The 15606-nt window shown below is 36.1% G+C and overlaps 2 protein-coding genes and 2 non-coding genes across 4 annotated transcripts in view; 2 read left to right on the plus strand and 2 right to left on the minus strand.

Annotated features, from left to right (window-relative positions):
- LOC107685236 (28S ribosomal protein S11, mitochondrial-like) overlaps positions 1–1394 on the minus strand; it is a 9906-nt gene extending 8512 nt beyond the window's left edge. The window contains exons 1-2 of the mRNA XM_016481753.1: positions 1231–1394; positions 554–670 (exon numbers count right to left, since the gene is read on the minus strand). Of these exons, the coding sequence (XP_016337239.1) occupies positions 554–670; positions 1231–1310 (197 nt within the window). The 5' untranslated portion in view covers positions 1311–1394. The remainder of the gene's footprint in view (positions 1–553; positions 671–1230) is intronic.
- Positions 1395–1628: 234 nt separating this feature from the next.
- On the plus strand, positions 1629–4490 carry LOC107685237 (39S ribosomal protein L46, mitochondrial-like). Its single transcript, XM_016481754.1, has 4 exons — positions 1629–1907; positions 2601–2799; positions 2930–3100; positions 3571–4490. Exons 1-4 carry the CDS (start codon positions 1668–1670, stop codon positions 3816–3818), a joined length of 858 nt encoding a protein of 285 aa, XP_016337240.1. The 5' UTR covers positions 1629–1667; the 3' UTR covers positions 3819–4490.
- Positions 4491–12116: 7626 nt separating this feature from the next.
- trnaq-uug (transfer RNA glutamine (anticodon UUG)) lies at positions 12117–12189 on the minus strand. Its single transcript has one exon. It is a non-coding gene; the product is annotated as a tRNA-Gln (tRNA).
- Positions 12190–12821: 632 nt separating this feature from the next.
- Positions 12822–12894, plus strand: trnaq-uug (transfer RNA glutamine (anticodon UUG)). Its single transcript has one exon. It is a non-coding gene; the product is annotated as a tRNA-Gln (tRNA).
- The last annotated feature ends 2712 nt before the right edge of the window (positions 12895–15606 follow it).

Genomic DNA, 15606 nt, shown 5'->3' on the forward strand with positions numbered 1-15606 from the left:
AACTTTAAAGGTGATTTTCTCAATATTTTTATTTTTCTGCACCCTCAGATTCCAGATTTTCAAATAGTTTATCTCGGCCAAATATTGTCCTATCCTAACAAACCATACATCAATGGAAAGATACATCAATTTCGAAAAATTGACCCTTATGACTGGTTTAGTGGCCCAGGGTCGCACATACATATACATATATATATATATATTTATTTTTTTATTTTTATTTTTTTTGCAGAAACTGTGATACGCTAACACTCAAAAGTTTAGGATTTGAAAGAAATGAATACTTTTATTGAGCATGGATGCATTAAATTGAATAAAATTGACAGTAAAGACATTTATAATGTTACAAAAATGTCTGTTTTAAATAAATGCGGTTGTTTTGACTTTTTATTCATGAAAGAATCCTAAAATGTATTACAATCCATTTATTATTTAAAATCTCTGGGGTTAATTTATGTGATAATTTATATCCTAAGAACTGACTAAAAGGTTTGGGAGACCATGGGTTAAAACTATATTTGAAAGCAGGTGTGTGTCACTGTTTCTGTCATACTCTTTCAGTCTTTTGACAGGGGCTGATGGCTTCTTGGTTTCCACTGGTTTGGCATCAGCCTCTTGTAATCGCATGGCACTGCTTGACAGCGGACGCTGAAGCCCAACATTTCCCCCACTGCAGGAGACAACAACCAATTAACTCCCTTAGTAACAAAATACATTCATAGTGTGCAAAGCTGGTCTCTAGACACATATGGTGATGACTTAGTTTGAAGAAGCTCAAATAGAAGACCTTTTATCTTGTGTTATTTCATAGTTTTGATTACTTCGCTATTAATGTAAAATGTGGAAAAAAGTAGTAATATAGAATGAGTATGTGTCTGTAAACTTTTCACTTACAGTAAAAATAATAATACTTAGGAGGTACGTCAAAGAACACCACAGTATAATCATGCTAGATGGTGAGAAAAAACCCCAAAACATTATTAGTATGGTAACGTTACATGTCCAAAAAAACATGGTATTACCACAGTACCATGCCCAAAAAAATGGCATAACAGTAGTAGTATGAAACCAGATTAATATTATGACAACTTTTGTTATATGATTGTTGTGTTGACTTAAATATAGCGTCAACACAAAACATTACGTTAACAGTGGAGGATATTTGTCTGTCACACAAATATCAAACACGTTATCAGATGGGCTGCTATAACGACCACATAAGCTACTTACATTATTCGTCCAGATGAATTCAAGGGCTCAAAAAGCTGCTGACACGAACCTCGAATGAGGCTATATAACCTAAGATACATAGTGTGTGTTTAAATCATGCAGTTTATTCACAAACATACACACATGACTTTAGGTAGCTTGGCAGACACTGAGGGTCGCGTACAGTTCGTTTCATGTAAACGTCATACTAAATTTCAGAGGGGTGTTTTTAATTACATTTTAGACGCTAGCGTATCGAATGTGACGTAAAGTATTTTTTATTAGATTTCATATAGTAATAACAGATAATATAACTATAGTGTTTCTTTACTTTCATTAAATGACCTTTGCAAATACCGCCAAACCTTTGTTCACTTAAACTGGTTCCCCCTATTTTCGAAATAGTCGCGTCTATTTGACAAACTCCGCAAAGCACTACGGGAACACGTGCGGTCAAGATGGCGGCGCCCTTCACTAGAGTTTATAGACCATTATGGAGAATAATAACTACAACTACATTAAACAAAGGCGTGCGAAATGTTTCGTCCACTAGGCAACAGTGGTCTGCGCAAAATGTCAAAACTGCGGGTGTCGCGTCTCCGTGGGCGCTGCATGGAGCCGTTTGTCTGCAGCGACTGCCTGTGGTCTCTCAAGATAGGAGCCCTATTGAGGAGCAGTTCATGGAGCTAATGCACCAGGTATGAAAGAATCAATATTTGACATGAAATATATAATGTGACCAAAACCTGTCATAAGGGTTCATTTTTTCTGAATAAATAAGCTTTCTATTGATGTATGATTTGTTTGGATAGGCCAATATTTGGCCGAGATACAGCTATTTGAAAATCTGGAATCTGAGGGTGCAGAAAATAAATAAATAAATCAAATATTGAGAAAATCGCCTTTAAAGCTGTCCAAATGAAGTCCTTAGCCATGCATATTACTAATCAAAAATTAAGTTTTGATATATTTATAGTAGGAAATTTACCAAATATCTTCATGGAACATGATCTTTACTTAATATCCTAAAGATTTTTGGCATAAAAGAAATATCGATCATTTTGACCCATATGATGTATTTTTGACATCATATGACACCATGCTATTTAAGATTGGTTTTGTGGACCAGGGTCACTAATATTATAATTATTTTAAATACATTATGCTCATATAATGTTTTCGGATGGTGTAGTTGGTGATGGCACCATTTACATACATATAATTTCTTGTATTTTTCTAATTTTAGTGTGCTATGTAGCATATTTTGAGGTTGTGTGTCTGTATGTATCTTAATATTGTCCTCTGCCCTTCAAGCCTATCCTTATAATGCTGCCCGTCCATTAATCTACTCGCCATGAGCCACCTATAACCAGCATAACTTACTGTTTCAGATGGAGTTAGAGAGAAGTCTGCTTTCGGACCATGACCTGAGGCTCCTCGAGGACGCTGCACGGATGAGCCGAAAACAAGAAGAGGATTCAGATGAAGAGGAGGAGGATTATAGAGACAATGAAATTTTCACAGCCCAAGATCTGGAAGATATTTGGGAACAAAAACTGAAGCAATATCAACCAGCTCCGAGGTCACAAGGTAAGCATTATATCGGCAGTGATAGTGTCTTTTAAAAAAAAAATCAGATTAAATCATTGTTTTGATGCAAGTCGTGCTTTTTTAAGACATTTCAGAGTTATAAAACATGTTGAATGTGCACAAATTACAGGTGTTGACGAGAAAGGCGTGAGTTCTTCAGAGCGTTGTTTAGCAGAAAGCCTGATCTTGCTGGTGAAGAAGGATGTTGGCAGTCAAAAGCTTTGGCTCCTGCCTCAGATACAGTGGCAGACGGGAGAGACACTTCGACAGACGGCCGAACGTGCTCTTGCAAGTCTTCCAGGTACATACAAATTTGTCTATTTTGTTTATTTATACATATATACATATGTGTATTTTATTCACATATCTTAATTTTTTATTATCTGTGTTGTTGTCCCTGTGTATTGGAAGCTTATTCTGTCACCAAAATAAAATCCTTGTGTGTGCAAACATACTTGGCAATAAAGCTCTGTCTGATTCTGATGCTTATATTGTACTAGTCATTTAGACAGCTTCAGGTTGGTCAGTTTTAACTGGAGAGTTTATGTCAGCTTTTAAGAAGAGCTGATAATCAAACATTTTTAATAAGCTGACAATTAATGATTACAGTTTTAACACTGAATCACAAGCAGGGCAAGAAAAATGTAAATGAAACATGATTACATTTTCTGGTTAAAGAAACATTCAGTGCCAAAATTCAAGACTGTAATTCTTAAATCGAATGGGCTGCAGGTTAAATTATTAAGCTTCTGTTTAATTTGTCCTCTGTAGGTGCTGAACTAAAGGCCACTTTCCTTGGCAATGCACCCTGTGGATTTTACAAATATAAATACCCAAAGGACATTCAGAAAGAGGGCAGTGTTGGAGCCAAGGTGTTCTTTTTCAAAGCGGTGCTATCCAGCCATAAGCACTTACCTCTGGAGAAGAATTCATTTGCCTGGGTAAAAAAGGATGAACTCCAGGACTTCCTGAAGCCAGAGTACCTAAAACAAGTCAGACGCTTCATTATGGCTCTGTAATATGGGAAGACATGAACATGATGGAGAATATGTTGGAAAACAGACCGCAAGTTTATGCTTTTCATATTTTTGGACTATGATTCCATGAGTTTGGACCCTATTCCATCATATGATGGCAATATAAATGATGTTCAGATTGTCGTATAGATACACTCTATTGTCATCTGTCATGTATTTGTATATTTATCCTGCTTGTAACTGGAAACCTATATGACGATTAATGCAATATTAAAAAGGTCGGTTTTTGACTTCATTGCATGTGATCAACAAGTGGAGAAAAGTCTTTGTCTTGCAAAATAATGCTCAGGAGGCAGAGTTTCAGAAGTCAAAATTAGACTTTATTGCAAGAAGACAACAAAGCCGAGATAACTGTAGAACATCTGAATCTTTCTTTGTCCAGGATACCATACAATTTTGTTATCGGACGGTCACTGTCCAATGAGCGTAGAGACCACTTGTTGCTGCCCAGTACTTTTCCACGGTTGTTTATTAGTTTTCATAATGCTTAATTTCATTGTAGAAAAACACCTGCTAGTCTGTTTTTCAAAAGAACTTCTCTTATCTACCACTTTCCAGGTGCTCAAGGTTACAAAGGCAGATACATTTTAGGATTTTAATGAGCTGTCGGGATTTTAAAGAGTTGTACACACATTATCTATTTCCACACTATCTCATCCTATCAACACTATCAAAATCCAAAGTATTTAGTAAAATGTAGCATGAAATAATTTTCCCAGCAGGGTGGTAGTTATATTGTTTGTTATTCATCTACTTCACTGTCACTTCTTTATCAGTGTATGTATGTTGTCCTTTAAAAACTACCACTTGAGGGCAGTAGATGGACAAAGAATGGAGGACAGACCATCCAACGGGAACTTTAACCCCCTTCATCGAAACACAAAGGATATCCAATTATGCTTTTGGCAAGTATATTTTTGTCTTGTCAAATTTAAATGCCTTGTACTTGGGGTTTCTCTTATGCACTTTTATGTCTCTCTTGCTCAGTTGTCAAATAGTCATTGACTTTTGTGCTGTGCTGGTGGAAATTGGGATTAGTAATACTATGAATTATTTAGGCACCTTGATTATGTAGGTCTCTAAAAATTGGCTGTAGACAGTCATTTCTGCCAGCGTTTTGGGATTTGGAGGAGAAATTAGTTTCAAAATTCTTCATAAATAGTGCAGCTGTGGGCTTTGCAGTGGAAGACTTTTTTTTTTTTAAAGAACACAAACTTAAGAAAGGCCAGTTTTTGTAAGGCTAAGTGATATAGGACTTCTTTGAAAAACCTCAATGGTCCTAAAAATAGGCTTTATTTTCTTTATCCAAAAATTATTTCTTGTTTTGTTTGGGGGGTAAAATATGACAATAAATATTAGATATTTCTTGACCATTTTTGTGAGATTAAGTGTCCATGGAAGAGCTTTTCTTTGTACGCTGAAGCGGTACACTCCCTATAAAAAGTACTTTTCATGTTTAATTCTGCTTTGCATTCACCCCAATTAAGTAGCAGCAGTTTGTGGGTCACTGGTGACTGCAATGCTTCTCCATTCGTCTTTCAAAACTGCAAACTGCATGTTTCTTTCTGCACTTTTCAAGTCCGTCCATAAATTGGATTGACTGATCTTGCTACACCAGGACATGAACATTAACAACATCTATTTAGCTTTGGACTAGGAATATTCTTTTGTGTCAGTGAAAATGTACATTTAATGAACATTAAACAATAATTTGCCATCAAGTGGATGACAGCAATTTCAGACTTGCATTTAAGTGGATAGGTTTCACTGGCAATGGCAGTGTTTCTCCATTCTTCTTTCAAAATGGCATGCTTCTTTCAGCAAAACAAATATCGTTTTAAGTCATAGGAGTCTTGTGGTTTTCCTGTATTTTTCACTTTTCATACCCTCACATGCCTTCAAGGTCTTGCTCTAGAGAAGCATCCCAACAGCATGCCATCACCATGCTTCACAAAAGATATGTTGTATTTGGCTGACGTGTGTTTAGTTTGATGGATAAAAAGCTTTATTTTGGTCTCTTCAGATGACAGAAACATCTCTTCCAGCTGGTCTTGGTGACCTCCCTCACTAGTCACTAGTGTCCTCCACGGTCACTCGGTTTTTTGAGGACAGCCAGCTCTAGGTAGATTTACAGCACTGCCATGCTCTTTTCATTTCTTAATTACTGATTTAACTATACTCCAAGGGATATTCAATGACTTCTTGAAGTCTTCTTGTAGCTGTTCCCTGACTTGTGCTTTTCAATTACTTTTCCGCTGAATTGCTTGGAGATTTCTTTTTTTTTTTTTACTTTATGTAAGTTCTGCCACAATATTGACTCACCAGAAGTTGGAGCTCCCAGATAGAGTTGCTTTTATACAATCAGCTGAAACTCTCTGACTGCACACAAGTAATTTTAACTATTAATTTGATTTATTTACGTGTCATTTAAGGGGGGTGAATACTTATGAAATGAATTAGTTTGGATTTTATACTCAGTATTATTTGAAATGCCTTTATAGACTTTTTCTGTTGATCAGTGTCAAAAAAGCCTAAAGAAGTCCAGTGTGATTCATTGCTGTAAAGCCACTAAACATGAAAAAGTCTTTTATAAGCACTGTATCTCAAGTCTGCCATTAATCCGGATATTGGCATATTGTTCTAGTTTTATTAGTTCAGGTATATGTACAGTGCTCTCTGCACCTCAAGACTCTAGTGTCTAACCTAATAACGGTGAGAATAAAGAACATTATGCATGTTTGCTGCTAAGACATTTCGACCCAAATCCCATTTCAAATTAAATTGGCCACATTTAGCCCATAAACACGTTTTACCTCAACAGCTTAATTTATAATTGAAGGTTAAAATGGGGGCTCAGAGGTCTTCAGAGACATCTAAATGGAGCCGGGAAAGCAATAAATGGGTGCGAGTACGAACCTTCCCTCCCTTTAAAGACCTCAAGCGCTGAGCTCAGCTGTATGAGATCAGGTGAGGTTATTGAGGGGATGTACAACAATTAGCTGATCAGCATGTTTTGTCCTCGTTCACGTCTCACATCTCTATCACGGTGCTTTGTCATGTCTGAGAGGATTAAATATCCTTTGACGATATTAGAATTGATATTTCCTCTGCACTTTTTCCTCTCCTGTTTGTTTGTTGTTAGACACCAAATCCCATTTCAAATTAAAGTGAATGACTGCCCCTAAAAAACAAAGCCTGGAATCAATCAACCATTTATAAAAAGAGAGCCCAATGCAAAATCTTTGGCTGTACGGAATGAAGTCCCAAAGAATAAATTTAACCCCAGTTAACCTAACACTGTTTCTATTTGCTTTCTTTTTTTAATCCAGAAAAGCCAATTTAATTGAACAAGCAAAGACTCTATTGGTCTATAAAAATATTATATGCTTATCCCAGAGCCAACGGTTTTTAGACGAGGGTTTTCAAAGTTTTTGATACCAATGAATCCCAGAATTGAATATACTTTTGTGAGTGACCCCTATTTACAATATAAAGGCAGCTATTTATTTTCATTTCAAGACTCATTTATACCATGTGAGAAGTGTAGTACAACTTGTTTACAAAATTAAATAATTCACCTTCTGTGACACTTAAGCCAAAACAAATATAACAAATATTTTTATAATTTACTATAAAATATAAATTTAACTATAAAAATTAATTTATATTAAGATTTTTTTTCTACACACAATTAGGCGTGATGAACAGCTGATAAAAACATGTGTCGTGGATTACTTGTGGATTATTGTGATGTTTTTATCAGCTGTTTGGACTCTCATTCTGACGGCACCCATTCACTATAGAGCATCCATTGGTGAGCGAATGATGAAATGCTAACTTTCTCCAAATCTGTTCAGATGAAGACAAAAAGTCGTCTATAGCCTGAGGGTGAGTATTTGCAACAATTTGTAATTTATTGGTGAACTATTACTTTTATTTTTTTTTCAGTTGATATAATTACATCTTATAGTTATATCTGCTTTTTTTTTAACTTAGCAATATTTGTTAAACAACAAATGATAATGCCATGCACTTTGTTCACTTGTCCTGCTTTGTAGTTTCAGCTTACTCCAGAACATACACTGAACATACACACTGCATTAGAAAAACCAATGCATTCATGCTCCGACACCTGAATGTTTTCAAAGGCGGTCTATCCTATCAGGCAAAGTTAAGAAATAGTGTTCCTGTAGTTCAAACAGTAGTGCAAGCAATGCACTAGTAACAGCACGTTCCCAGGGAATGCATGAACTGATAAACTGTATACTTTGAATGCAACGTAAGTTGCTTTGGATAAAAGTGTGTGCTAAATATAAATGTGAATGTAAACGTAACAGCAAGATAGCGGAACTTAGGAAGTGCATGAACTTACACGCAATGCAAAATCTGTTTGGATGAAATTCCACATAAATGCATAAATGTAGTGAGAACTCAAACATAGTACCATAAAAACCACCTGAACAAACCCAAACCTTTGCTAACATATTAAATGAATCATCTAGATACATTCCACAAAGAGTGGAATGTGGCAAGTAAAAACACACTGGCATGCCTTCAACACATAACCAACATTTCCTGAAAATGCCAATACATGCACTCCTACTCCTAATTGTTGATGCATGAAAAAGAGTAAAAACTTGATGGCTTTAATTTGCAATACGGTTACCCGTGTAAAAAAAAAAAAAAAAAAAAAAAAACTTATATTTAATTTAAACTAACTTCCTTATGTCCTCCCACACACCCATAGGATTTCCAAATAAGCACATTTGTAAAGATGCGCACACATTTCCCTTGTAAATGAGGCTAAATAAAGGAGATATAGAGATGGAGAGTGGTTGCTTTCCTATGTTGTTTATGTTGGTTCACTAAAATGAAAAAATTTAAAAGCAACCTTCAGAAAAAAGTAGCTGTCAAAAGAAAAATCTTCTCACCTCAGATGCATACGATGTATTACATCATGCCTTACCTCAAATAACTGAGCCATTAACAAAGGTATCATGTACTGTAATCCATAATTTGACAGCCCTCAAATGATTAATGAAAGCAATTGGCCTTGCTGTTTAAACCCTCATATGCTCTTACGAATTTTAATGCATTTTGCTGGTCAGGATGATATAATGAGTACTCAGTATGGACCATTGGACATCAAAGCACACAAGGTTTGCAACATTTCCAGTTGTGAGAAATGATTTGTTACAATTGTGCACCACTGAAATGAAACCAAACCACGTGCAGCCTCTTTAAAGGTGTGATTACCCAACTACTATACTGTTGGATTTGTTGTCATAGGTCAGTAAATATTGGAACATGAAACAGCCAAAGCAATTTCACAGGTTAATTGAAAGTTTACCGACATTGCCCTTTCTGCAATTTTATGTCCAGTTCTAGTTTTTAATCACCTCCAAAATCTACTGTGATAACACTAATAACCGGTTTTCACTCCAATATCATCTTCTCCCTAAGGATTATCGGAGTCCTTGAGAAATCCACTCTCACTAGAAGGAGATCACATAATTAGATCTGTCTGTCTTAATGCATTCATGATATAGATGGAGTGAGGTGTTAAAACCATGTGCTCATAATCACCGATTGTGCTCCTTGGTGCCTTTTTAAATGGTTTATTTTCTTTTGTGGTCTTGTTTTCTGCCTTTTCCCATATGGCGGTATCACTTATTATCATCACTTAGGTGGCATTTGTGAGTCAATAGATCACTATAGATTTGAATGATTGCTGTGTGGCTCTCTTAGCCGCAGCTCCATCACGTCACCTGAAACAGCTGGGCCTTGTTTCTAGGTGACATGGAATCAATATGCACTTCACACTACAGCTTTCCAGAGCAGTTTGTTTGTCATCAGTTAGTTCAGTTGGTGTGAAAGCGGTATTTCAAACTAGATTCTGGAATAAGAAATGGTGGAACTGGTATGAACAGCAGTTCATCCTAAATTATAAAAGTGAACTGTGAAAAGTGAAAAGTGAACTCACAGCTCCTTGAGCCTGAATAAATTAGCATTCACTCTTTAATTTTATGCACTACCTCATATCACTGCAGATAGATTAATAATATAGTCCAAATATAATATAGACAATATCTTTCTGGCAGATTGTCATTTGGCAACACTGGATTGGCGCTCATCCTGTTTTGTGTCAGCTTTTTCCTGAGGCCTATATATCTTGACAAGCTAATGATCCAATTATGTGTCTGTCTCAAAAATGTACAGTTTTTTTTTTAAACTCCAGATTCTGTCAATCACAGAATTATTTTTTATGGCTTTAAAGGAACAGTTCACCAAAAAATGAACATTTGCTGACAATATACTCACCGTTAGGTCATCTAAGATGTAGATGAGTTTGTTTCTGCATCAAAACAGATTTGGAGAAATTTAGCATTACATCACTTGTTCATCAATAGATCCTCTGCAGTGAATGGGTGCCGTCAGAATGAGAGTCCAAACAACTGATAAAAACATCACAATAATCCACACGACTCCAGTCCAGTCACTTCCAGTCCAATTATCCATAATCCAAATTTCCAGTGAAAAAAATCCATCACATATTGTCCTCTCACATCAAAATCCACAGATAGGTCATGTGGATTACTTGTGGATTATTGTGTTGTTTTTATCAGCTGTTTGAACTGTTTGAACCATTAATTTTGACGGCACCCATTCACTGCAGAGGATCCATTGGTGAGCAAGTGATAAATTTCTACAAATGTATTTTGATGAAGAAACAAACTCATCTACATCTTGGGTGGCCTGAGGATTTTTTAGCACATTTTCATTTTTAGTTAATCTGTTCCTTTAATATACTAGCTAATATACTGATACTTCTTAGCTGTGCTTTCTAAGTAAAACATCAGCTTAAGTGAACCTGAAACCCTAATTTTACATATTAAACTTCATCTCACACCAATTTTGGATATGAATCATACCTCAAATCATGTGTATTTTTAATGAAAGGTGTGCTCTTAATTTTCTGTGTGATCGTATTCACACACTTGTTTTGAGTCTGTGAGAAACACCTTGCATCACCAGAGAAACCAGCCAGAACACTATAGTAACAACTTAGCAACTACTTTGGCATTAAGAGTATAACTCCCAGAAACTCTAACATTTTGCATAAGGAAGCAAGCACCATTCAAATTTTCTTCAGAAAATATACCAATCCAGTTGCTTCCTGAGCAGATAACTGATAAAGTTTCATAATGTGATACTTTTATTCAAGGGAATAATTCTGAATATATAGCTAATGTGGATGAGTGTTTTATTTCAGCTAACAGATAACCTAATGGATTTAAAACTAACCAAGTCTTTCACTTTTCAAAGATTCTGCAAATGATCCATAGGTAGCAAACTAACCCAGCATCAACCATCCCAAAGGTCTGGATGAGTGGCAGCTTGGCATCACCCTCTGTCCATTAAAGATGACAGAAGCAACTCTACAGCCAGGGGAAATTATGCAAATGTTATATTCCCATAAGTGAAACTTGTCATATCTGAATGTCAATGCTGATGTATTACCTACTGGAGAATTTGAAAATGATCATACTATGAATCCAGATGTAACATTTTAATGCTGTTTAATGAATCTTCATGGCTTTATTTGGATTATTGATTATTTAAATCTCAATGTCTGGCATCCTAAATCCTGCAGTGATTATTTTATATGATTCACTCTCACTTTAGCTTTATGATCGGCATACATTAGAATGGCAGCTGCTTTATTTTACATTCAAGGTCTAGCTATATAAAATCATTCAATCTGTCTTTTTAATAAGCAGAATCAACATCCAAGAATCAGCATCCTATAGTAATCTACATTTTGCAGTGCGCATTTAATTACAATCCTTCCGATTTTTCTGGGCCACATTCATGGTAATAAATAAATGATCTGTCTCAAAGCAAACTCTATAAAGGAGACTGTGCTGTATATTGCTAATAATAAGTCAGGCTCTGTTAAAATGCTACTGTCAGGCTTACATAGATTACACAAACGCAGAGAACAAACCTCTGCGTGACTAACAAACAATGCAGTTATGCTGGAGGCGGTTGTGTACATTAATCTCATTTCTAGTAGGCTAATACAATGCACTAATGGCATTTACATCTGTTCAGTTAGTACAGCTTTTATCCAGAGAGATTTGTAAACAAGTATGCTACTGCTACAATGCAAGGGATTCATTTAACACATTTGATTACCACAGTTTTACGGTGTGCCTATTTTCATAGATCACAGGACATCTTTACGGGTTGCGTTGCTGAAGATAACTTTAAAACCTGTGACCCCGGCAGGACTCGAACCTACAATCTTCTGATCCAAAGTCAGACACCTTATCCATTAGGCCACGAGGTCTCTGTCAACTATGGGGGATGTTAATCATGTATGGCTTTGTTCTCAAGGCTGCTTCAGAAGCGGCACAAAGACGGCATTGTCACGTGATAGCCTACTTGTTTTCTGCGCCGACTGCTTGTAGGGCCTAATTCTTTTACAAAAATACACTGGAAGAATTTTTATTGAAATATCAGATGACAGTCTGATATTTTTTAGTGCGATTTCAATGGTTCCATTTCAGTTTGTTGCAAGATTCAGCTCAAACACAAAGGATTTTAACTAGCCTATAACCTAATCATTAAACAAAAAGGAAATTTATTTCAAATTGTATTATTTTTTTAAGCACGTTTGCACGTTTAATAAAAATATTCATCATTACCTCGTGAATAAAATACTCTGTACGAATGCTCAGTTGTCGAACAAATGGCCAAACAGAGACGGTTCTCGATTCAATGATGAGTCAGTGACTTAAAACCCGCTCTAGGGTGCTTTTTCCAAAAGCAACTGTTGCAAGTTACTGCGATCATAGATGGGTAATGACGCTTTTGGGAAGCTCATCCCTAATCGATTTCTGGACGAATCGTTCATCCCGGTTTAAAAAGATTAGACTCTGCTAACGATTCGTTGATTCTAGCGATAGATTATGAAACACCAGCCTTGTGGCCTAATGGATAAGGCGTCTGACTTTGGCTCAGAAGATTGCAGGTTCAAGTCCTGCCGGGGTTGCAGTTTTAAGGGGATTAATTGAACCATTTGCCTATCTACCACCCACCGAATCTCATCAGGAAAATTCCACTTTAATGCTGGTAGGCCTACACACCATAAAATAATCGGGCCGATTTCTCCCCTTCCGACATTATAATGTCCCGATTATCTTGGTGGTTCTGAAGATTATTTGATCAGATTTTCCTGCGGTGTGAGGTGTGTTAAGAGTGACTGAATCTGCTCGGAAGAACGTCGGAGGCACCCCGATCGCGAATCGTAAATATTCAACATGTTGAATATTTACGATCAGAAATCCTGATGTGTGGGGAGGAACCCCGAGGATACCACACACTATAGGAGCAAAACGGTTAAATCTAGGATTTTTTGTCCTCATGTTTGTGGTCTCTCACATCTTGAAGATCTTATAGATTTTAAAAATCTTTTAGTGTGTACCCAGCATAACGTGAATATTCGTACTCTGCTCACTATTCGTCTATGCCTTTCCATACATCCTATTTCCCCCTGTCAGTAGCCTATCTTATTCTCCTACTCATGCTGTAATTCTAAAGGTAGCACTTGAGAAAGAAACACCTTTCATCATGACAACTACCAGCAGATTGACTTGAGTGTTTTTTCCCCCCAACACTTTATGCACTGCAATGTCAAGTGAGTAACCCACCAATGTAACTTGCAAGTATGCTACAATTTTGTGGACATGAATACTGATAAATATAAATGTTTATAACAAAAATTATTGTTTATAACAAATACTGCATTTTATTACATTAATTTCCCAATTAGTTGATTAGTTAACAAACTGGGGGATTTCTTGGCTTGCTTGCTTGGTAACTCTCTGTATCGCACACAGTAATCCAGCTGAGTACAGTTGTTGGTTTATTGTTGGTGTATTTGTGATGGTCTAAATGAACAAAACCATATCTAAATCCATAATACATCCATTCTTGTGATATCACCACATTTACATTGATCCTGTGTTGACTACTGTTTTTTTTTATATATTTATTTATTTTTGGTATGTCCTTGGAAATTTGTGGTTTAGTTAATTTCTTCTTTAACTACTTCAGAGTTGTACAAGTCTTGTGACATTCACATGCAATTTGTGCACAATTGTGTCTAGCTTTATGTAACAACGGAGTGGTTTGTTGTTGAAGACATTGAGAACCATTCAGGATTTACATGACATTTTTACAGGATTTAATATTTGTATATAATTTATTGCACAGCCATTATTAACATATCTTCTTTTTGGTGTTGTTCAGAACGACATCTACTTTGGACTCCACCATAAATCTAAACAGCAGCTACCATAAATATCCTTGTCTCCTCAAATAAATAACCACTAATTGATGTCGTGGCGACACAATATATTTCTAATCAATTTAATGCCTCTCTTTAAAGTAGAAAAACACCAACTCAGCACATTAGTGAACATTAGACTTACCAAAACACATTAGAGAGGGGAAGATTAACTTACTACAAATATATTTCACCTAGCGTAACCTAATAGACCTACAGACTTACTGATGCAGTCAATAGCATGCAAAACACTCACATTAATGGGTTTGATCAGATTGAAAAATGCTGATAAGGGCTGTTTTGGTTACTGGAAACCATTTGTCTCTAGAATAATTTGAGAGCTACGATCATTAGTGTGAAAATGTGTCTCATAATTGTATTAAACAAGACGCCCTCCATATAAAGGCTTTCAATTTTGTGTACGACAAAGGGCTTATGTGAGATCCAGATTTGTCCTTGTACCTGGCCTGGATAGATTTATTGCTCTGTTAAGGTGTTTTTATGGCCTCTGGTGGTAAACTAGACCCCAGAAACGAGATGTTCTGAAAAGAAAAAATCAGCAATACTGCACATTTTTTTTAAAGATTTCATGAGACAATTGTGGTTAGTAGAACAATTAAGCAGACTAAGGTTTACAACAGAGAATGCAGATTTCCTACACCATAAAAGACTGTAAAAATGTTGCTGCACATTGTAGTTTTGGTTACTGTTATTTGTCTTCAGTAGCTTATTTTTTGCCCATTACAATAGGTTAGAAAAGTTCGGTAGCCTTGGAAAAACTGTTATTACTAAGGGTGTTCAGGGAAAATGCCTACAACACAGTTTTGTACTTAATCTATCACTGTTACTATTGGCCGGTTAGGGATTCGTGTTATAGACATGAGTGGTACATAAATGGACATGGTGATTAATTGTGTGGCTTGCTGAGAAGAGGTGTGATATTACTTTCAAGTGGCCTGAATTTCACCTCATATGAAAAAAAAAATACTTGAATTGAAGGAAGAGACATATCTAGCCCTCATTCTGACCCTCAGAGGATTTTATTTTTCTTGTAAATGTTATCACATTGGACAAAAACCTACTGCTCACAACAACTTATTTTGTTCAATCTTTTTATTAGCTTGTTTTCTTGTGATTAACACAGGTTTTGATTTTCTTTTTGGAATTGATTGATCATAGGCTTCTCTGATCTGAGCTTGCGCATCTCAGTTTTTGAGTGAACACTGCCAAAATCGTTTTCATTTGAAAACTGAGGTGCATATGAGCTCAGATAAATGAGGCCTACAATCAATATGATGAAAACAAAATGAAAACAAGACCTGCTCTAATTGAAGGAAATAAAAGTTGATTGAATCCAAGATTTGGTCATAACAGCATAATGAGAGATTTACAAGTAATAGTATGCTACTGGAGCAC

This window comes from Sinocyclocheilus anshuiensis, unplaced genomic scaffold, assembly GCF_001515605.1.
Source record: "Sinocyclocheilus anshuiensis isolate Anshui unplaced genomic scaffold, SAMN03320099.WGS_v1.1 scaffold333, whole genome shotgun sequence".
NCBI lineage: Eukaryota > Metazoa > Chordata > Actinopteri > Cypriniformes > Cyprinidae > Sinocyclocheilus > Sinocyclocheilus anshuiensis.